The sequence below is a fragment of the Rhamphochromis sp. 'chilingali' genome, assembly GCF_963969265.1.
Source record: "Rhamphochromis sp. 'chilingali' genome assembly, chromosome: 20".
In the NCBI taxonomy this organism is placed as follows: Eukaryota; Metazoa; Chordata; class Actinopteri; order Cichliformes; family Cichlidae; genus Rhamphochromis; species Rhamphochromis sp. 'chilingali'.
The window spans coordinates 17,212,107-17,233,794 of NC_137947.1; the positions used below are offsets into that span (position 1 = coordinate 17,212,107).

At 39.9% G+C, this 21,688-nt stretch overlaps 3 protein-coding genes across 6 annotated transcripts; all 3 read right to left on the reverse strand.

The window, feature by feature from the left end:
- On the reverse strand, positions 1-11,197 carry chata (choline O-acetyltransferase a). 4 transcript variants are annotated; one of them, XM_080869411.1, is made up of 15 exons: positions 11,039-11,197; positions 9,758-9,856; positions 9,234-9,425; positions 8,855-8,973; positions 8,281-8,334; positions 7,999-8,179; positions 5,983-6,160; positions 5,723-5,892; positions 3,095-3,195; positions 2,859-2,987; positions 2,646-2,768; positions 2,420-2,561; positions 2,098-2,160; positions 1,881-2,018; positions 1-1,362 (listed from the first exon to the last, which is right to left on the reverse strand). In XM_080869411.1, exons 2-15 carry the CDS (start codon positions 9,803-9,805, stop codon positions 931-933), a joined length of 2,070 nt encoding a protein of 689 aa, XP_080725537.1. In that variant the 5' UTR covers positions 9,806-9,856; positions 11,039-11,197; the 3' UTR covers positions 1-930. The 4 variants fall into 4 exon arrangements, with proteins under 4 accessions (XP_080725537.1, XP_080725538.1, XP_080725540.1 ...); XM_080869412.1 differs by having other exon boundaries at positions 10,099-11,197; XM_080869414.1 differs by lacking the exon at positions 9,758-9,856.
- A 517-nt stretch (positions 11,198-11,714) lies between these two features.
- Positions 11,715-14,519, reverse strand: slc18a3a (solute carrier family 18 member 3a). The gene has a single exon (XM_080868898.1). It carries the CDS (start codon positions 14,028-14,030, stop codon positions 12,480-12,482), a length of 1,551 nt encoding a protein of 516 aa, XP_080725024.1. The 5' UTR covers positions 14,031-14,519; the 3' UTR covers positions 11,715-12,479.
- Positions 14,520-16,856: 2,337 nt separating this feature from the next.
- On the reverse strand, positions 16,857-21,173 carry LOC308388786 (uncharacterized protein; the record flags this gene model as incomplete). Its single annotated transcript, XM_080869679.1, has 6 exons — positions 16,857-17,676; positions 17,840-18,012; positions 18,126-18,214; positions 18,526-18,634; positions 18,732-18,814; positions 21,154-21,173. The coding sequence occupies 6 exons, from the start codon at positions 21,171-21,173 to the stop codon at positions 17,431-17,433; spliced, it is 720 nt and encodes a 239-aa protein (XP_080725805.1). The 3' UTR covers positions 16,857-17,430.
- Positions 21,174-21,688: the final 515 nt, after the last annotated feature.

Sequence of the window (21,688 nt, forward strand, 5' to 3'; positions counted from 1 at the left end):
TTCATTAGCAGCGCCTTTTAATTACAGTACTTTGACAGTCATCAATACAGTGAACACCTTTGGTTAGTAACCTTTATATATTTACTTTTCAGATTACTTCTCTATAACATTATATATATATATAGATATATTTGTATATGATACAAAAATAAATAACTTAATTTTTAATTGAAATATTCTGCTCAAAACTTTACACATTTGGTTCAACTTAACATTCTTTAGGCTAACTATAAAGTATCCTTATAAAATCTTGGACGGCTACATTGGATTTATTATGTACACAAGCACAGTGTGAGTCCCAGTATAAGGAGTACAGAACAGTATGAAGAGGATTTTATAAAAGGATACTTTGTTTTTTGAGCAGATGTATTGGCACATGGTACTGGTACAACAGACACAAGAATTTATGAAGACAACACAAGGAGAAGATTGCTGTTTTCTGGTCTTCCGAAAATCATTAGATAGCAGCATGCAATTTGCAGGTTGACACTGTGAGACAATCAGCCGTTTGGCATAACTCCCAGCCTGCTTTTGCTTTGTCAAACTGACTGACGGCAAAGATGATGCAGAGATGTGATAATACGAATGAACCTCCAGTGTTTGCATCTCTCGTTTCCCTTTTTTTCAATATTTCCCACTAACCTTACTCTAAGACCTGTTGGTCAGCAATAAATAAACTTCTTTCTTTGGCTGATTCATGTCAGGTTTACCCATTCGTCTGGCACGAACTCTCAGCTACATGTATCCTGTAGTAGCCACATTTCAATTCCTGGAAAAAGCATCTTCTACAACAATAAATATCTACATGACATTTTGTATCACAGTTTGTACAGTGTATATTTTAAAATTGACTTACTAATACATTATTGCAGCACAGAAAAACACATTTAATATCACATCACCACTATTACCACAGGCACTGACAGTTTTCTATGATTTACTAATTTTGCTCAGCGGCTGTGCCTCTCCGTGTGGTAGCGTCTGAGTTTGGGCCTCCACGCTACTCTGGTCTGTTGTCTTCACCAGAACCTGTGGGACTGTTTGCTTGTTTTTAGTCAAATCAGATGGTCTCTGGGGGGATTTTTCCTCCCACTTTGTTTCGGTCTGTGTGTGTGCCTTCTGTGTCTGGCCCTTTCTTTCCTCTGTGGCAGCGCAGTCAGCGTTGCATTTATTGCACAGATCCCTTATGTCCCGAAGTCCCTGCGCCAAGCACTTTACAAATTCTGCTGAACATGTCTGTTGGCTCTCATGGAAACTGGACACGGAGAAGATAATATGGTCTGACTGAGGGTTGTAGCACGCGCCGTATCCGTTTGGAACCACGGGTCCATAGCAGCAGAACATTTCAACAGTAGTGGGAACCTGAGGGAAGAGTAAATGCTTCAGTCCTAAACTACTAGAAGCTTTACTGGTGTGATGAAATACTGCTCTAGGAAAGGTTTAGGTAGGTAGTGAGACTGATTTGTGTTATTATGTTTTTCCTCATTCATTACAAGGAAACCCTAAACTGTAGTTTTCGTTCAAACAACCAGTTACCATTTTTGTGTTACAATATAGAAATTTTATAAAGAATAAACAAGAAGGGCATAACCATTATAGTAACTGCAGTGTTACGATGTATTAATACAGATCAAAGGTCAGGGTAGATGGCTGTCCCACTTTCTTTTAGTTTCTTCCTGTTGAAAGGGAGTTTTTCCTTCCCACTGTCACCAAGTGCATGCTCACAGAGGATCATGTCATGGTATATATATATATTTTTATATTACAGTATGAAGTGCCTTGAGGTGGCTGTTGTTGTGAATTGGCACCGTATAAATATAATTGAATTGAACTGAATTTTAAAATATGAATCATTTTATTCCAAAATTACATGCACATACCTGACTTGTAGAGAGAATGAACTGATTACTGATAAGATAAGCTTCGTCTTTGAACATTTCGAGCTTCCCCATCTTCATTTCATGTGCAATTTCACGCAGCCCTAGTAGGTGATTGTCTATTGCCATCCCTGTAATAGCCTGAAAAATAGAAAGTATGTTACTGCATTTATTTAATGTGAGTCTCTGTCATAGAAATCTGGAAGAAGAGAATAGTTACCAGACGTGTATAACTGGTCTGTGCAGTTATTGCTCCTTTCAACAGTTCCATCATTTCTGTGTCCTGGAGAAGTAAACAACTGACAGTCAGTGCTTAGTCTTTAAGGTCATTAATTTACAGTAAGTAGATTTTCATGCTTGAATACATCAAGACAAAATCCAATAGAAAACAGAATAGCATTACTGAACACCCCCCCCCCCCCCCCCAAAAAAAAACAACAAAAAACCTCAAACTGATTAAGCCACTCAAAATTAATTTAAACCTGTAGCAGCTTTTATTTGAGTCACAGTATGACTTTAGTTTCTGCATAAAAACAACCTACACTTGTGCTGTTTTTCCTTTCAGTCATTGCTTTGACAAAGGCAAAGGCTTCAGGTGTTGCTGAGCGAATGTTGTCTACTCTGCCTTGCTGAAAACGACGTAGAGAAGCACTCTCATAGGTGGACACCGGTCTGCCATGACACCTGCAGTCATGTACAGGGAGAACAAAATGTAGGTAAGTTTAATCAGTTCTGTAAGATGACTATTTTTTTTTTTTTTTTTTTTACCTGTAGAAGCCTAACTGAAGAGCAAGCTGGATGTAGGCATCTGGACTCATCTTCTGCTTCTTGATAAACCCTTTCCCGTAATCATGGAACTTGTGGACATTTATATCCAGATTCTTTACCATTCTGACAAAATAAGAATACATTTTATTGAAATCATGTGCTTCTCATATTAATTAATCTCTTCAAATGACAAGGAACTAAAGAAAACCACACCTCTGGAGTTTATCAGCAGCAGATGTGATGAGCTTGTGAATTTCAGGAGTGCATTTCCAGCGGAGTCTGCGTGGCGCGGGCAGCTCGCTCACACTTGCAGCTCTGACCAGCTTTGATGGACTCCCAATCCTTATGAGTAGAAATAAATGGAGCAATTATTTATAATAGTCTTATTTTAAAACATGTAACTCATATATACTGCACACTTCCAAAATCAGATGTGTGTCATTTCTCACATGCATTTGAGGAGATACTCTGTGCACTGCACAAGGACAATTCCTTCAAATGCAGAGTGTTCACACACGACTCCACAGCAGCCATCAGCTCCTACAATAAACTGTTACAGAAAGGTTGTTTTCAGGGGTTGTTTTCTTGAGTTGGACTGAAATGTTTAATAATATAAATTTTTGATTGCTGCACCTCTGCACTGTTTGCTCCAAATACATGTTCTTACATCCATACATTACCCCCTAAAGTGAAAAAATCCTGAGTAAACTAAATTATTTTGCCATTTTGTGAGATGACGGCTTTAAATCCAGTGGAACGTCCACTTTTAGTTTGCATTTCCTTAATTGGCCATGGAACTGGTTAGTTATATCCTTTAATGCGTTGAGAAATCAACATGAATTTGTTCATTTAATTTTCCTCATTAAGAAGGCAAAAAAACTTCCTCATTAAGATTTGACAGTGTTTCTATTAGATAATGGCAGATGGCTTTGATCATGAGTTGAGGCTGTGGTTTGGGGCCTCAGTGGGGACTGGTGGTGGTTGCTGGGCTGACAGAGAACTGAAAGGGGCGTGCGTAGAGGTGTGGTCCTGTTCCTGAAATTCAAATAAATTATCTCCAAAAATATTGTTCACTTTGGACATCAGGGCCCTATTTCAGGAAGCCGGTTTAGAAAACTCAGAGTGAAAAATGATACTCAGGGTTGAGTAACCCCGAACTGTCCAACTCGGAATATTCGGTTTCAGAAAGGCTGATAACAATTAGTTCAGTCAACGCGGAGTTGCTTTAACCCCAAGTTAAACGCGCGCACGAGGATACATAAAGCCCTGATTAGTGGAGCACAGATTAAGCGAGTCACCATGGAGACGGAGGGAAAGAAGGCGCGGTCAATGTATCTTACAGCGCTTGAGGCCGAAATTCTGATGGCAGCATATGCCGATAACATGCAAATTTTGTGGAAAAAAAGTAACACAGCCTCAGCTGCAAAAGAAAGGGAGCATGCATGGCAAAACATAGCCGACAGAGTCAATGCGTGAGTGTTAATTTAAACATTGATCTAGAGATTTCCACCCATTTAACACGTTATTTTATTATATTTCATTTTTTATTTTATACATTTGATTTTGTGATGTGATGTGAGCGCAGGTGCAACCCAACAGGCCCCAAACGTTCCTGGCAGCAAGTAAAAATTAAATATAAAAATATAGTCCAAACAGGTAAGGTGTAATTGTATTATGAGCCATAGTGCTTGGTCTGTTTGTCCGATGTAAATCGATTGCAGTTAGAGGCTACATTAATTTTCTTTCTGTAAGCACTTATTGAAATTATCTGAGCACATTACAAGTACATATTTGCTTACTCTGTATGCTCATATGCGACCCGTTATAGCCAACAGAAAAAAAGCGGAGGCCCGAAAAACAGGTGGGGGTCCTCCACCACCACCACTCACAGAGGCTGAGCAGTTGGCTCCCACATTTGTGATAATGTTGGCAGCATCACATATGATCTTCACAGTGCAGAGAACACAATTAGCATCCATTACTATAATGAAATAATTTGTTAGTTTGAAATGCTACAGGGAACTATGTACCTGTACATTAATGCTGTGGAAAGACTTCCTGTTCACATAGTCTCCTTCATTTACTGAAGGAGCAATGATTGGAATGTGAGTGCCATCTATACAGCCAATCATGCCTGGGAACCGTGAGAATAAATGTAAAATTTAAGTAGTAGTTCAAGTATCACCACATCATGAATTAAGTTTCATTCATCCTGATACCTGCAATTTTGTGGCATCCCTCTTTGATAAATCTTGTGGGTCTATGACCGGGGAACACCACAAACGAGTGCAGGAGACGTTTCAGTGCAACTGTAACATTCCTGACTGCCCGACAGACGGTAGCCTTGGAAACGTGCTCAGCGTCACCAATATTATACAGAAAGCTCCCGTTTGCAAAAAACCGAAGTGCAATACAAATAATATGTACAGAACTGAGAGGATGTCCGCGATGTGTCACATGAGCAATATTAGGCCTGAGGATGTTATTCAAATAAATTATAGATTGTGCTGAAAAACGGTAACGTCCACACAGAAAATCATCAGGAAATGATAAAATGTCCAAACGCGCTCTAATCACTCTCTCCCGGCGGAGAGCTCTGCGGAGAATTTGGGCTTCAACATCTACTGGCTCTTCAAGGAAGGAGCACGCCATGTCTGACACTTCCTACAGTCAGGTTTCCGACAAAGAGGCGGAGAAAGTCAGGGTTAGTTGAAGTAAACCTGCTAGGGGGCAGGTTAGCTTCACGGAGTGTGTCGTCATAGTGACTCACTCAGAATTAATCTAAACTCGCTTTGTGAAACCGAAAACCCAGAGTTTTCGTTAACTCAGGGTATACTTACTCAGAGTTTGCACTAAACCGGCTTCCTGAAATAGGGCCCAGATATCTTATCGTATCTTATCTTTCAGTATCATTACATGGGTTTTGTTATTTTAGACAGTTCCCACGTTTTCTTCAGAGTTTTCTTTCCCTTAATAACAAATATCACTCAGAATTTTGGTCTCCACACAGAATGTACAAAAAGTTAATAAAACAAACATTAATTTAACCTTTTTTGTTGATAAATGTGTTCACTTACCTGCATTGGCTTATCATACCAGCGGTTGCCTCCATTCTTTGTCAATCCACCTCCATGCAGCATCAACATGGCTCGTTTGGTGTCACTAAGTTCAGGTCCACTTGCGTCGTCCAGACAGACGAGACACAGACAACGCTCAATCATGTCCAGCGAGTCCCTGTTGGTAGACTCTACAGGAAAACAAAAGTCCATCTGAGAGGCACCTCATATAAAAGAGAGTTTTTATTGGCAGTCCACATAAAATCCCTTTTGAAATGTACCTCTCATTAGTACACTACGAGACTCAGCCCACTCTGTCCGTCCATCTGAAGTGAGAAGCCCTATAGGAGGGAGCTGCTCTTCTTCGTTGTCAGCCATCTTGACAATCTTCTCCAGCTGAGTCAGCAAATCTCTTTGATTCAGTTGCCGGAAGTTGATCATCACATCCAGCACAAAGAACTGGACAAAGGGTTCAGATTAGCCACAAAGTTTTAGGAATCTTTGGTACTGACTAACTTTCCTAATCATGTGGACATATGCATTGTTTCAGAATTTCCTGACATTGTGAAATAACATCTAAGTGATTCTTTTAGCAGCATTGAGCCCCAAACTTAGCCAGAGCCACAAAGAACAAGAAGAACAAGGAGTACCTGCACAGATGGTATGACTCCCACAGAAGCAGTTTAAAGCCACAGAAAAACTGTGCAAGTGTAACAAATAGTGGGTCACATGATATAAGGGCGATGTGGCGCAAAGAGTTGGGTGTTTGTTTTGTAACCGGAAGGTTGCCGGTTCGACAGTCTCGGTCGTTGTGTCCTTGGGCAAGACACTTCACCTACCGCCTACTGGTGATGGCCAGAGGGGCCGATGGCGTGATATGGCAGCCTCGCTTCTGTCAGTCTGCCCCAGGGCAGCTGTGGCTACAACTGTATCTTGCCTCCACCAGTGAATGAATAGTGGAATTGTAAAGCGCTTTGAGGGCCCCGAAAAGCGCTATATAAATGCAATCCATTATTATTATAAAATCGTTTTTCTTTCTTTCTTTCTTTCTTTCTTTCTTTCTTTCTTTCTTTCTTTCTTTCTTTCTTTCTTTCTTTCTTTCTTTCTTTCTTTCTTTCTTTCTTTCTTTCTTTCTTTCCTAATTGCTGTTTGAATTAGCTCAACTGATAATAAAGTCTTAGTTTATTTACACTCTTTATTAAATCTAGTTGGATGTGATGATCTTAATTCAAGTAAACATCAAGTTTCCATCACAGACAGCCAATTTAGAACAACCAAACCTAACAAATCTGTTTGTGGGCTGTGGGAGGAAATCTGCACAGACATGAGGAGAACAGGCAGACTTCACACAGAAAAGCCCGACCTAGTTACATCAAAAGGAATTTCTTCTTACTACAGTAGGTTCAAACTAGTAACAGTCTTACTGTGAGGTGACAATGCTAACCACTGCACCACTGTGTCACCCCTATTGTGAAGTGATCTGTTCTGTTTTCATTAGCATTCCAACATAAAGAACAAAATTGTGTGTGGAGTGAAGCTGTGGAACAGACTAAATAAAGATATGAAGCAATGTCCGAGCATGGCACAGTTTAAAAAGCGGTTTAAGGATATGGTTTTTACAGGGTACAGGGAAGAGGTAAAGATTGGATAGGGTGTTCTTGTCCAATATTTTCATGTGTGTGTGGGTGCACGGGTATGTTGGTATGGGTGTATATATATATCTGTAGGTTGTGTATCCTTTGAGGTGTTACTGGGGTTATTGAAAATGTGTATATACATATGTATGGATAGATAGAAACATATATATATATATATATATATATATATATATATATATATATATATATATATATATATATATATATATATATATATATATATATATATATATATATAAAGAATAATAATAAAAAAAATACACATGACATATAATGTAATTGCAAGGAGGTATTTCTGTAGTCTATTGATTACTAGATAGTGGAAAAGGGGTGGGATTAAATAAGCTTATGCTTCTTCCTGCTCCTTTTTGAACATGAAAGTTATTTGTAGTTGTGGTTGCTCGTTTTCCTTTTGTTTTGCTTTGTTCATTTGTCTCTTTTAATTCTATGTTGTTGTACTTTTTCAACATGTTCAAAATAAAGATTCAATCTATCAATCAAATTGTAATGCATATCTATGAGAAATCTGGAATGTGCTGTGTTACATGCTAACCAATCTCTCGTTGGATGAAGACCATGTAATATGGTGGAGAACTAAGAAATGGCTCTTGCCCTGGGACTGTTTTCTCCAAGTCTGACCTGGTTTTTGCACGCCACGATGATATGTTCAGGTTCTGGCATCACGCTACTCTCCTGTGCTACGAGAGTGTCCCTCTCAGGTCCTGGCAGACGGTAGGAGGTGAAGAGACGATAATACTGCTCCATACACAGACGCGTTCCTGCCAGCTGGCCCCGGGCATAGTCCACAGGCAGGTCACGGCTACACGCAGACATACACAACATTTTCAGGCTTTTTCTCTACACAAGAACTGAAAGTGAAGAATATTATTTTATGACAATTTGAATTAAATGTTAACTCACTCATCAAGGTGAGTCTTGTACTCCAAAGCTCCAGATATTAAGTGTGCAGCAAATCTAGAAAGAATATCTTTGCTCAGTTTTAATGCTTCACAAAACACACACATTGTACTTGGTCACTCTTTTGCCACCACACTTTTTTTTCTTGATTAATTGTGTAGCTTCATTACACCTAACAACATAAATGCTTCATGTAAATCATGTGGTTAAGGAACCGGTAACAGATCAATACCATGTTAACCAAACCACAGTTTTCCGACCTCGAGGCATTCTGAGTAATGACCCTTTCTGAAAGTGTCCATCCAAGAGGGAAGTGTTCAAATTTGTATAATCAATGAAATCTGGTAGAAAAGCAATTCTCACAGTTCACTATTATTTGTCAGTCTTTGTGCTGGAATAACCAAAATCACCTACAACTTGTAACACGAGCAATTAGATATTTTTTTTCTTTCAGAGACTGTTTCTACACCAGTGAAGAAAGGATTCTGTCTACTAGTGGATTGCAGAGGCTTCGTCTGTCCCGTTGTATCAAATGATGAGATTTTTTTTGTGGTTCACTCGTCTCAGGTGTGCATACCTTAAAGAGTCAATAGGAGCCATGAAGTTCTGCTGTGGGAAGACCATTGCAGGACTTGAGTTGACAGGTAGAGCAAGTCTGTTGTTCAGGTACATATCATTCAGCCAGTAGTCATAAACCTATGGTGGAAAAACAAAAAGCAAAAACCAAACAGGATTGTAGGTAAAAAAAAAAAAAAAAAAAAAAAGGGACTGGACCATTAAAAGCAGATAAAACAGCATCATGCTTCACAATCTTTCTAAAAGGTTTATCGACATCAGTAATGTCTTCAAGATTTGGTTTAAAACTTTAACATTTTTAAACGTATAAGCATCCAAAACACAGTTTTGTTTCTTAAATACATATATTTCATTTATTAATTAACGTCTTTTTTATTTACCCAGTTTGCCACGTTTTCGCTCCTCTCCGTGAGTTTGCTCTGTAGTAGCTCCCCCACTCCTCCAGGGGCTCCAAACTGCATCACTATGTTTTGCGTCTTGTTGAACTGTTCTTCTGTGAGCAGGTGCTTCATGCACCTCAGGTATCTGTCCAGTGTGTCTTTCAGGTTGGGCACCGGCAGCTTTGGCAGAGCCTGGAGAACATGGCGGGATGAAAAGCTTTCACTTCTCATCACCAGTTTTCCTTTTTCCAAATTCTTGACTAAACATGACGTAAGTCTCCCCATGCAAGGATTGCGCATGCTATTAAGCAAATATTTAAGGAATCGATGAGATTCCAATTAAATTCCAATTAAATTGCCCATGAATTCCAGCGTAATCCTTTGAAAGCCACTTTTATGTCCTGAAATGTTGTTAGACCTTATTTGATTTTGCAACCTTTAATCGTAAAATGTAAATTTATCTGTTGTAGAATTGAGAAAAACATATACGGTGTGCTTATAAGGCAGATGGAAGATGTAATTACATCTCGGCCCCCTGAATCTTCGGAGGCGTCTCGGTCGAAAACTGGCATGTTGGCGGTGTAGACGGGCAATCAAGCAGGTGGAGTCACAAGAGGAACTCTCTGTCCACAAACAAAATCTACAGTCATTATTTAAAGTCGACACTTATTAATATAAATGTCAGTCACAGTGACAATCGGAAACCAACACACTCACACTCAGAAAAATAAAGGTGCCAACTGGAACCAAAAGTGGTTCTTTAGACTGATGCCATAGAAGAACCCTTTTTGGTGCCACAAAGAACCTTTCAAACAATGGTTCTTTAAAGAACCATTTCTTTCAGTGGAAAGTGGAAATGTTTTACCTTTTCCAACAGTCCCAGAATCCAGATCTTCAAAGACCAGCAAGTGCTCAAGACTGTTATCCGCTTCGCTGTCACCGGTCGTGAGAAAGTGTTTTTCCCTTAGAAAGTTCAAGGCACACCGCTCGCGCGATCTGCCTGCGCATGCACATCCCAACGACTGACCCCCTCCATCCGCTCCCGGGAGGTTGCCATAGTACAACGTGTTCTAACGTCTCTCTCTCTCCCTGTCATTCGGCTCAAAAACATTTTTAATAAATTGCTCAGTGATGAACAAGTACTCAGATCATTTACCCAAGCAGTGTGCTTTGCCAAAACTAAGTAAGTGTGTTGATAAGTGTGTTCATTAGGCTTTGGCCCCCACCCCTGCCACCAGTATATTTTTAAGCAAGTATTTCTAGCTTTATTTGAATATTCAGTTTCCTACCATCTGCTCTTAAAGGGTAATCACCAGGTAACCCGCCCTCCACCTTCGCACACACATGCACACAAACAAAACACACAGTATAATTCACACCCTCATTATAGTGACTAAATATTTATGCCATTTTACACCATCAAACTTAGATAGCTAAGGATGAAGAACCTTTTTTTCTTTAAAGAACCATTTGTAATAGCTGAAGAACCAGCTACAAAATAAAAAGGTTCTTTGACGTATGATGGCTCTTTAAAGAACCATGAAGACATCTGAAGAACAATTTAAGAACCATCAGTTTTCATCTGCAGATGAAAAATATTATGATGCACGCAGAAAGTTGATGAAAAATACAAGATCAGACTGTTTCTGTCTGCCAGAAATATACAAATGCGCACTTTCTTCAAGATTATAACATTGAGAAAATTGCCTTACAAAACTGCACATTTGATGAAAACATGTTCCCAGTACTAAGGCGAAACTAACAAGAACAACAAAAAATAGAGTGCAACTGAATTTTTTACTCACCAGCGAGGGAAAAAACACCCTCTCTTCCTGGAGCTCAAGAAGGTAGTTTTAGTTGGTCCATCTTTACTTGAATCCGTTTATAACAGAATTTCTTTAAAATGTCACTGCTTCGATCCTTCATTTTAAGCATCTTTCAATCCCCTACATGGCATGAGCACAACTCCCTGGCTGGCTCAGGAGAGATGCTAAAAGAGGTACCTCAGCCTCCTGACAGCCAGGCTCCTCCCAGACGTCCTGCTATTCGCCGGGAAGTTTATTTGGCACTTCACATGCTCACCCCACCTTATTTAGACGCCATCTGAGCTCCTCAGATGCTGAAACACTTTGCAGGAAAACAATTAGGACGCATTTTTTCGTGGATTTTTCCCCCCTTTGGCTTTCAAAATTTACAAACACTACACGCAGAACAGTTTAGGTGCACGACTCCTTTCACCTGACTGCACCTGACCGATTCAGATGACGCCATTTAACGTTATGAGCAGATATTTGTGTGACCAACAAGATGCTTCAATAGACCCTATTATTCATATAAACCATAAAACCCTCTGAAATTATTAATATTTTGAACCAATGACATTTTCCCAGAAATTTTCAGTTACACTTTCACTGTAAAATCAAATGCTTCTCTTTATTTGAAATTCACGGTCAAGGATCAGAGCACCACAAATATGTTGGCCTTAAAAACTTTAATTTCAGATTTTCTTTTTCAAACCAATTTGTTTCCACGGGCAAAACATGTCAGAATCTTTAAATGAGACACTTTCGTGTTTTAACAACACATTTAAATATCATTCTTCAGTTGCGATAACTTTCTAAGTATATATTATCTCCATTTATAGAGGAAAATAACATTTCAGAATAAAAATTACAATTTGTGCCCTAAATAAACCATTTCAGTAAACAATATCATTCGCATGATGATGATTTAATTATGTACATGAATATACATTTATGTACAGTCGCGGATCATCATACAGTGAGGCTATACATTCCTATGCATTCCAGAAAAAAAATTCATAAAACGCAAAAGCAGATTTCACCTTTTTCCCCACCTTTCTCAAATGCCGTTTGACATACAATACAGATTACAGATAAAGACGCATTACATTTCTTCTTTTGTTCAAACACATTTGCACAATCCCTGAACACGATATGAGTCAGTTTCCGATACAATGATAAACACTCTTAATGAATATACATTTATCTCAGCAAAATCTTTCACAGGAATCTTACCTTTAAATAAAGAAACGCAAGCGAGTACCTTTCTGCTAAAGCTTTAACCTACTCGATTTGACAAAACCCAGAGAACTTGTCACCAGAAACGGTAAATAATTGATATTGTTACACAATCATAATAGTGTTATGGAATTGATTGAATCGGACATGATACAGACAACTCTACATTGGCACTTGGATAGTTTAACACCCAGCTAAAGGTCTTTTACGCATACTCTCCCCCAGAGGATTCCTCCTCTGAATAAGAGCGCCGAGCAAAGGTCTCAATGCCATTCTCGTCGATCGTTGTACACAAACCCTTTCTCTTTTTCTCTCGTTGCTCCATCTTAATCGTATCATACAGTCCCGTTGGACCGTCTTCTAGGAGCATGTTTCGCTCGGAGAAAGAAGGCTTCATTTGTGTCACGTTCTTCAGCAGGAGCAGCGCCGGTGCGTAAAGTACGTTGGCGAGCCCCATGCCCAAGTTGAGCTGAACGAAGCCCAGGTCGTGCACTATCTGTCCGGCCACCACGGGCCCCAGGGCATACGCCACGCAGTAGGAGATGTCTGCAATCGCGTACACACTGCCATACACTGACACGTGGCGCACATCCACTAAGAAACCCAAAGTTGGTAGAAGTGCCGTGTCCACGAAGGCGATTCCAAAGCAGATGCCACACAGCGGAATCATCAGCTGTCCAAAGTTTTTACAGGCTGGCACTGTGCACGAGCTTGCGCCTATAAATACCATACCTATAGCCCCGTAAAACCACTGCAGATGGGGGTACTTGGCTGATAATTTCACAGTGAGATACACACCTAGGACATGAGGAAAGAATGCAGGGAACCATGTCATGCCGATCTCCCACTGGCTGGAATGCATGGTGTCCTCCATCCAGTTGGCTATTGTGGGCTCGAGGAAAGCGAGGGGGATGTTACAAACGATCAGAGCACCGGCCACAACAGCTATGTAAGGATCAATCATGAGTTTGTATATGGGGGTACCAACTGGCATGTTTTCTCTCTCACGATTAGAGAAGGGCTTCAGCACAGTCAGACATAATATGCCATCAATGAGACAGATGCAGGCCAGAATCACGAAGGGCACCGACTTCCCTGCGAATTCATAGAGGACCCCTCCAAACGGGGGCGCCACAAGACTCCCAAAAGAGATGAAAGCCAAGGCAATGCCCAGCGCTTTGCTCCTTTCTGTCTCCTCTGTGTACCTGTCTGCGATCAGAGCGATCCCGGATGTGTCGGCGAAAGCAGAGCCTAGGCCTTGCATGCTGCGCGCCAGGAAGAGAGTCGCGTAGTTTTCAGCAAAGGCAAAAATAACAGTGGAGAGAAACATGACATTTAGTCCGATGAAGAGCGGGATATCATACCCGACCCTGTCTATAAACGTGCCGCTTAGCGGGTTGACCAGGAGCTGCAGGATGGCCTTAGAGGCAAAAAGAACGCCTATCTGCAGATCGAAGTTCCCCTTGGTGATTTTGTGGGTGCTATTAGTGGAGTTGGTTGCAACAGCTTGGCTTTGATCCGCTGCATTCTGTAGCTCTTCAAGGTAATCGGGTATAATTGGCACAATTACCATGTACAGCATGTTGTCTAATAAAAGTGCTATGCAGACTATTACTAGAATAATCCGTTTCTGTCGTTCTGGGTCTTGCATTACATTGCCCAGTTGTTTAGTTCTTTCACCCATCTGGGACAATTTGGAGGCGGCAGACTGTGCCATATTAGCGCCCCGGCCCTCTGTGGTCACCTCCGGCTCCATGATTTTATCCTTTTCTGACTCAAGTCTTGACTTTTGAAAAAGAAATTCTGCTTCCTCAGTTTGCTTTTCACAGAATTACGCACACTTGGCACATGTGTGTATGTTCTTTTAAAAATGGTGTTTTCTTTTCCGGCACTCCAATTAACTAAGTAACTTTTCTCTGCTTTACCTCTTCTCTGTCGCTTGCGCTGTTCGTCATCGCACACGCGTTTCCACTTGTGTGACTTGCACTCGTTTTATCCCCGCCGTCCTTAGTTGCTTCATTGTCTCATATCCCGTCATTCAGGTGACGCGCTTGCCCCGGGCAGCACTCCCAGATTGGGGATTCACCCACTCCTCACAGTGCCGGCTCCATCAGTGCTCTGGCTGTTTCAGGTCCGTTTGCTGCGCCCCTCCGGCACCCAGACACTCCCAGCTGTCTCCGGTCACCTGTAACGCTGTGAGCTAAGTCATCATTTCGCATCAGGCAAGATGTTTTTTGTCGGCGGAGGAAGGAGTACACACTGCACTTTGTTGGCTCCCATAGGTATCCCCCTCCCACCTTCGCCAATGGCTGTGACGCACAGTCCTGCTGCTCTCCAGCAGATCTTTTATGCTAATTAAACATAAAATCCCGAGTGCGCACTGCTGTCCACTGAGTTGCTTGAAAGGCTCAGTTTAACCTTCTCAATGTTAAACAGTTTTTACCAGATTTTCAGCGGTTATAATTGATTCAAAGCTAAAAGTAGAATACTTTTCTAATCGGACATACAGAGGAGCACATATTCAGTTCTCTGGTTGATTCTGAATTCAGTAACGCAAGGAATGCATTTGCGATCACGAGCAGCAGTACCCATACAAGGAAAGAAACATGCAGAATTGTAGTTTTTAAAATGACCCCCGCCCACCCTCCATTCAGCACCACAATCAAGTGGACAGCTCCACAGAACACGACACTAAAACAATGCGTTTTAACAGTTAAACAATGCGCTTTTGTTAACCACTGCTATAACCCAGTAGTTTATATATATATAGTTAACTATATATATATAGCTAACTTCATGACTGTGCATATATATATATATATATATATATATATATATATATATATATATATATATATATATATGTGTGTGTGTGTGTGTGTGTGTGTGTGTGTGTGTGTGTGTGTGTGTGTGTGTGTGGGGAGAGAGAGAGAGAGAGAGTCGCAAACTTTAAAAAACATCAGTAAAACCCCAGTACGTCATGAAACGACAGAAAACAGAAAAGCTGAATAAAATGAGTGAACTGACTTTTTAAAAGTAGATACTGCCATCCAGTGGTGAGGCTGAAATAAACAGTAACTGCAGGACTTTTCAGTGACAGCAATTTTTTCTAATAAAGAGAGAAAAACAATTCAGTTTCAACAGATGTCTACCCTTCAGAGAATTTTCATGAATCAGTTATCGGAGTCACATGTCGTTTTGTTTTGTCATGATACACAATTTCATTATTATTAATACTTTTATTATTATACTTTCTAAGAAACTGAAAGCAGGTACAATGGGATTTAAAGAAGTAGAAGTAGATTCAAACTCATTTCCGTTTTTGTTTTGTTTTTTTCACTCAATGAGAGGCAAATACTGTGTTCATGTGTTCGCGTGTAAAATACAACTTGATTTGTCAGCTTTTGTAGTAAGCTACAGACCTGGGATATGAGACAGAGTTGTGCCGACATCTAGTGGAGGAAGATTGAATTGATGAAAAACAAAAACCTGAGATGTGAATTTTGACCAACCTATAACTGCACAGCAAAATCAGTTTTTGTGTTTGTTTTTTAATGATTATGCTACATTATGGTTTGATTGTGAGTTATATTTATATAATCAATGAGGATCGTCTAGCTAGATTGTGTTTTGATAAGTTTATCAATCAGTTATTACTTATTAGTATCTTTACTGTGATTACTGTGTTTTGCCCTTTGTGCATTTGTTCAGCCGGTAGATGTCCTCATATCCCCGCAGCGCTGCTATTATTATTTCAATGTTTTCTCTCATTCCTGCTTTATAATTTTCATCATAAACTCATATTTCACTATGTGCACTATGTTTTTACATTTTCAAAAGTCTTTATGACATTAAGCGCCAGACGCACAGGAAAAACACAGTAAACCTAAAAAGTCAGAAAAAAGTAGAAGCCACCAACACTCTTGTCCTCTCTTTAAACAACTTTGAAATGAAACAAAATAGAAAGCATGCAGACTAAATGTGGTGGATTCATGAGCCTTGAAAGAATTAAACGAATCGTCGTGTGTGATAGTAAAAAAACCCTTCAAAGATTCTTGATGTTAACATCTGTAAGAAGAAAGAAATCTTTTGTTCTTGATGAAGTTTAGCTGCCAGTTGATACGTGTTCCCTAATTTTCTGTTGTTATAAAAAGACCCAAAAGACCTCACCCAGATAGCAAGAAAACATTGAAACAATGTTGAGTCAATATCAGGCTGTGTCATTGAATCAACGTTGAAGTGTGACGTTGACCTAACGTCACTCTTGCACCCTTTTTTAACGTTGAAACAACGTCAGGTTTTGATGTTGAATCAATGTTGAAACCTGACATTGATTCAATGTTATATTTTCTAATACTGTTGACATTGAAACAATGTCAGATTCTGATATTGAAACACTGTTGAGCTATGGTGCTGATTTTCCACCTCTTTCACACAGTTGCTTTTTATTAAAACAACAGTTAAATCATGACTGGAAATCTACCTTTCTTTATAGGTATTTTAACCAATACTAAACTACTGCAATATCCTAAAATAAGAAAGCATTGCATGTGATGTAACAGAGAAAAAAAAATAAACAAAAAAAGGTCAATAGGCATGTTTCGTTTGCTAAATACTTTATTAAAAGACAGTTTCCTATTTACGTTTATATGTTTTACAGAAGTTTGTAATTTTTTACTCCGGGATGGGGATGCATGATGTGCGTCCTGCACCACCCAAACGATCTGGGTGGTATCGGAGCCATTTCTGCGTATCGGAGCCATTTCTGCACTGCTTGTGCAAAGACAAACTCGGACATAGAGTTTGCCCCTAACTGCTGCGTCAGGCCATCTAGGACAAAAATACACACACACACACACACACACACACACACACACACAAAATAAGTGAATTAGAGCACATGAATAAGCTCTTGTTAACTGTCTTCAGCGGGGAGAAAGTATGTAAACTCCTAGGCTGATAAACATGAAAGTCACCAGGCGTAAATCTGCAAACTGCCGCATTTGATTCCCAAAGAGCTATGAGCGGAAAAAGTGATAAGTCTTAGCATGGTGTGCCGTGTATCCTTTAAAACAAAATAAACATGGAGTCCTCGGGCTGTACAAACTACAACCCGTGGACTAAACAAGCCAAAGACCAAAGACTCCATCTCCAGATTAACCGGACATGAAAGTCTTGTTATTAAGAAAGACAAAGTAATATACCATAAAAATGGTAAAACTTACCAAATATGCATCTGCACAGCGCTGTATCTTTAAATGCCCTTTTTTGCTTTGTCTGGTCCTTGGTTTTTCCCCTGCCCAGTTTAGTACCGAGGCCAGCTCGTTTGTAATGGCATAAGCCATTACACGGCGGACTCGCACCTCCAGTGTGGTCCCTCCAATCAAGGCAAAGCGTCTCACCTATAGACACATTTTAAGAGATGGAATTAGCGTGTCTCATGTCTTAAATGTGTATGCAAGTGCTTGTGTGTTTAATCAACAGGCCGTTGTTATGTATTTAAATCACATCTGACAGCTATTACACTTTATAGTTACAAAGTGTACATAACCTTTATATACTTACCATTGCCTTATTTGCCTCTTGTGATTGAAGAGCTGCCTCTGCATTGTTTAGCTCCTCAATGTTGTGCAAGGGCAAATCCAGAGGCAGTACCCCAGCATCTACCGATTCATTGCAGCCGGTATTGCGGATGGCTCTGACCTCCTCACGGAGTTCGTTAACAGCTCTCGTCAGGTCTGACAGAAAAAGATAATTTTTTTTTAAGTATTTAAGAATACAGACAACTTATCAAAAGTTTCCTTGTGTCACACACAGATATGTACAAAGACACTAGACAGTATTTTATTACCTGGTATTTTCACTCGAGGGGCCTGGGGAAACCATTTCTTTGTGGGCTGCTCATCCTCTGAGTCACTATATGTATACAGGGGATTTGGTCTAAAGAAAAAAAGTTGAAAACGGTCATAAGTAATTACAAATGTGCTTTTGGAATATTTTTTCCTAAAGTTACAGTTTGATTTATAACAACACAAACAGGAAACGGAGATGTGCAAGAAGGTACAGTATACAAGGAATTTTTGAAGTGCACAAGTGTACACGGCTTTGCATTTATAAAAAGTTTACAAGCTTCCACTTTTTGGACTATATTATGTGGTGATATTGCAGTATGCAAGCTCCACATGTATAAAAGACAAGATCATAAATTCTTAGCAATCAAAGATATGTTTGTGAAATAAAAAAAGTTTTACTTGTGCTTTCTTTTATGACTGGTCTGAGTTTCAGCTTCGGACTGAAGGTCAGACGTATCACAGTGTTCACTTAGATATTTCTGAAGACTGCGTTCTGCTTCGTGAAAATCTGGAAGTACAAACACAATGTATGGCCAGACATAAATTAGGACACGAAAAACTTGTTATTGTTACATTTATACAACACCAATCCAGATGATACCCACCATGGCTTATTAGAAGTTGGACTGGTGCATAGGTGAGCCATGTTGCACCAGGATGAACTCTCCTCTTTACTGCGTCGTGGATCCTGAATGTGTCTCACGGAGGATATGGAGGCCATGACAATTTCTCCCCATTTATCCATGATCTAGGGACTATTTCTGTACCACCAGTGCTAAACTGCACAATGCACCAGTCTTTCATTTTTATCTTTTTTTTAATTTGGAGTCCTTTTTTGCCCTGTCTAGGATAAACAGGAAACAGATAATTACAATATATTTCATAGTCACTACAAAACTTTATCTATTGATTGAACTAAATAATAAATAATAGCTTAAAATGTATATAGGCAACAATTACAAGCAAACCCGTATATGTAAGCATTTAAACACTGAAGATAATAAAATTAACAGTATTTTGTATAAGTCTGCCATTGTAGGAATTCATAGCACCGAGACAAAAACGTGGCGCACAGTGTGGCGTCAAAATAGGCGCACACCTTTGACGCTGCGTTTTCTCCGTCTTCCTCGTCCACACGTAAATGCTAAACGCAGTTTACGTGTGGACAAAAGGTGCAAACGCAAGTTAGGTGAGCGTGCAGCGTAAAGTTTGAATTGAGTGCGAATCGAAGCGGGTGCTCTCCAATCATTAAAATTAACAAAGTCATTGAACACATTTATACAGTTACCTTTACGTTTATCAATCATATATCACAGATTTACAATTTTTTGTAGTACTATGCTAAAAAGCAACTACAGAGCGAAAGTCTGGGTCAAGCGCCGAGGCGACGGCAAGAACAAAGGAACCCTCGAAGCGTTAAAGCTAGCTTTGTAAGGGAATATAACGGAAAAGTATGAAACGAAAATGTTTTCTTTGTTGATAGACTTTGTTTGCAGTGCAATTTATTTGTTGCCGGATTGTAAGATGAAAGTAGACACAATTTCGGGCTCCCACATTTTATCCGAAACTTTACATTAACAAGTTTGTTTTTGTTTTTTTTACTGTTATTCAAATGCAACCGTGGAAATAACGAATAGAACAAAACTCATTAATTCTTACCTTATACTAATCGTGGTGCAGGCCAGTGCAGTGCATGAACTGATGCCTTCTCCGGTCAATTCCGCTGAGAGTAAATCTAATGTCCCGCTCTACTGTACAAGACAATGGTTACCTGGAGGGATGTACCAATGTGATAGGGGTGCTGCGGAATAGTCCAAGTGGTAGCAGCTTTAATTTCCCGCTCAACCATAAATCGATGGTTTTTCAACGTGATTGTTGTCACCTTGTCAACTATAAATAGATCAACAATCAACGATGACAGAACAACAGTGAATCAATGTTATGTCAATGTCAGTGTCAGGTTTCATCAGTATTTCAATGTTGTTTCAACATTGGTTTTGTGTTGACATTTCAATCCTGACGATTCTGATGGTTCAGATGGAAAATCAACATCTGTTCAATGTCTCCTTGCTATCTGGGCAAAGACCTAATTTTTTACGACTAATGTAGGGCAACGGTGTAAAATCTAAACACTTGTGAGACCGTCAGACATAAAGGAAACAATGAGTATGATCAAGTATTCTAAGCTGAAGTTAGAATAAATTTAGCTTTAATTTACACTCTACTTGATCCCTCTTTGAATTAAATCCCGTTGTTTTCCCCGAGCGATTTGACGTAGGCATGTTAAATCCGACTAATAATTGTTACAAATCTGACAAAAAGGCAGCTCAAAATTAGTTTTATTTTTAGACCACATGTTATGTCACATTAATGAGAGAACAGCCTCGATAATCACATTTATTTCCCTCGGTAAACATACTGTAGCGGAAAAGCTTATGCACAGTCATGAAGGCCAAACTGCGAGTTGGCTTTTGATTTTCCCAAGGGGCTCTTGACCTTGACGTCCTCTTGCTCACTCCGTCTGTTAGCATTCACGCATAAACAGAAACATATGAAGACACAGTTACACACAGAAGTGGCAGATAAATAAACACAAACCGTTTATACAGATTTCAAACTTAGTTAACTGTGTTTACTTATTTTGTCAATCACCCCCATCTTTATCTGTTTTAAGTGCAATGTCCTCTCAGGGCCAGCACAGACCTCATAACTGGATTGGCTGTGTTAGGGGATCAACATTTTCCCTTTTTTTTTGCTGTTTTCCCAGTGACTCTGCTCTGATCTGATTTGCTCAGGAGATTCAAGATCACCATGTAATCTCGAGCAGTTATCAAAGCATTAATTTCTAGCAGCCACACAAAATCCAAAGCTACTGAGGCCAAATGCACACATTATGAAAGGTCAAAAATAACCCCTGTGGAGCTAAATGGTTATCCATAGCGGTTTTTGATATGGGCGGGGCGGCATCGTGGTGGGGGGCGGCATCACGGGCATCGACAAAAAACAAACAAACAAAAATGCTCGTACTCGTGCTGCCCCGACGTCATGCCAGCGCATAGTGGGAATGGCATAGGCACGATCAAAACAGGCTAGGACCGCCACTGATGGTTATAATATTAGTTTCTTTTTAATAGACTGAAACTGAAATCAGCAAATGCTAAATGCAAAGTTTCATTTGTATTTAAAGCAGGGTATACTACTTTCAGTGATATAGAGTAGCCTTTCTTTGGGGGTGCTAAAACCTCCTTCAGTCCATGCAGATATCCAAAGAGATTCATGCTAGGCTAATTGGTGATTCTGTGTGTGAATGGATTGTTTCTGTGATAGACTGGGAACCTGTGCAGTGTGTCCACCTTCTTGCCCAGTGTCAACTGCGATGGCGTCCAGGCCCTGTGTGGTTAGAAAAACTGATGACTGGATGTTGTGCATAAACTGGCCTGCTGCTTTAGGCCAAAATTAATGTTTATGTGTAAAATACAACTGAGGTCAAATTACTAGTAAGAGCTGTTGGTCTATGTAGTAGAGTGTGATTCATCTATGTGGCTGCTGTAGAAGACACTGT

What these genes read in the sequence shown, in the direction of transcription:
- chata (XM_080869411.1), bottom strand. Translation starts at nt 9,805, where the DNA reads ATGCCAGTTTTCGACCGAGACGCCTCCGAAGATTCAGGGGGCCGAGAT. An exon ending in AAGATTCAGGGGGCCGAGAT is followed by an intron (nt 9,426 to 9,757) that starts GTAATTACATCT and finishes CATGTTCTCCAG; the next exon opens with GCTCTGCCAAAGCTGCCGGT. An exon ending in TCGTAGTGTACTAATGAGAG is followed by an intron (nt 5,893 to 5,982) that starts GTACATTTCAAA and finishes GTTTTCCTGTAG; the next exon opens with AGTCTACCAACAGGGACTCG.
- slc18a3a (XM_080868898.1), bottom strand. Translation starts at nt 14,030, where the DNA reads ATGGAGCCGGAGGTGACCACAGAGGGCCGGGGCGCTAATATGGCACAG.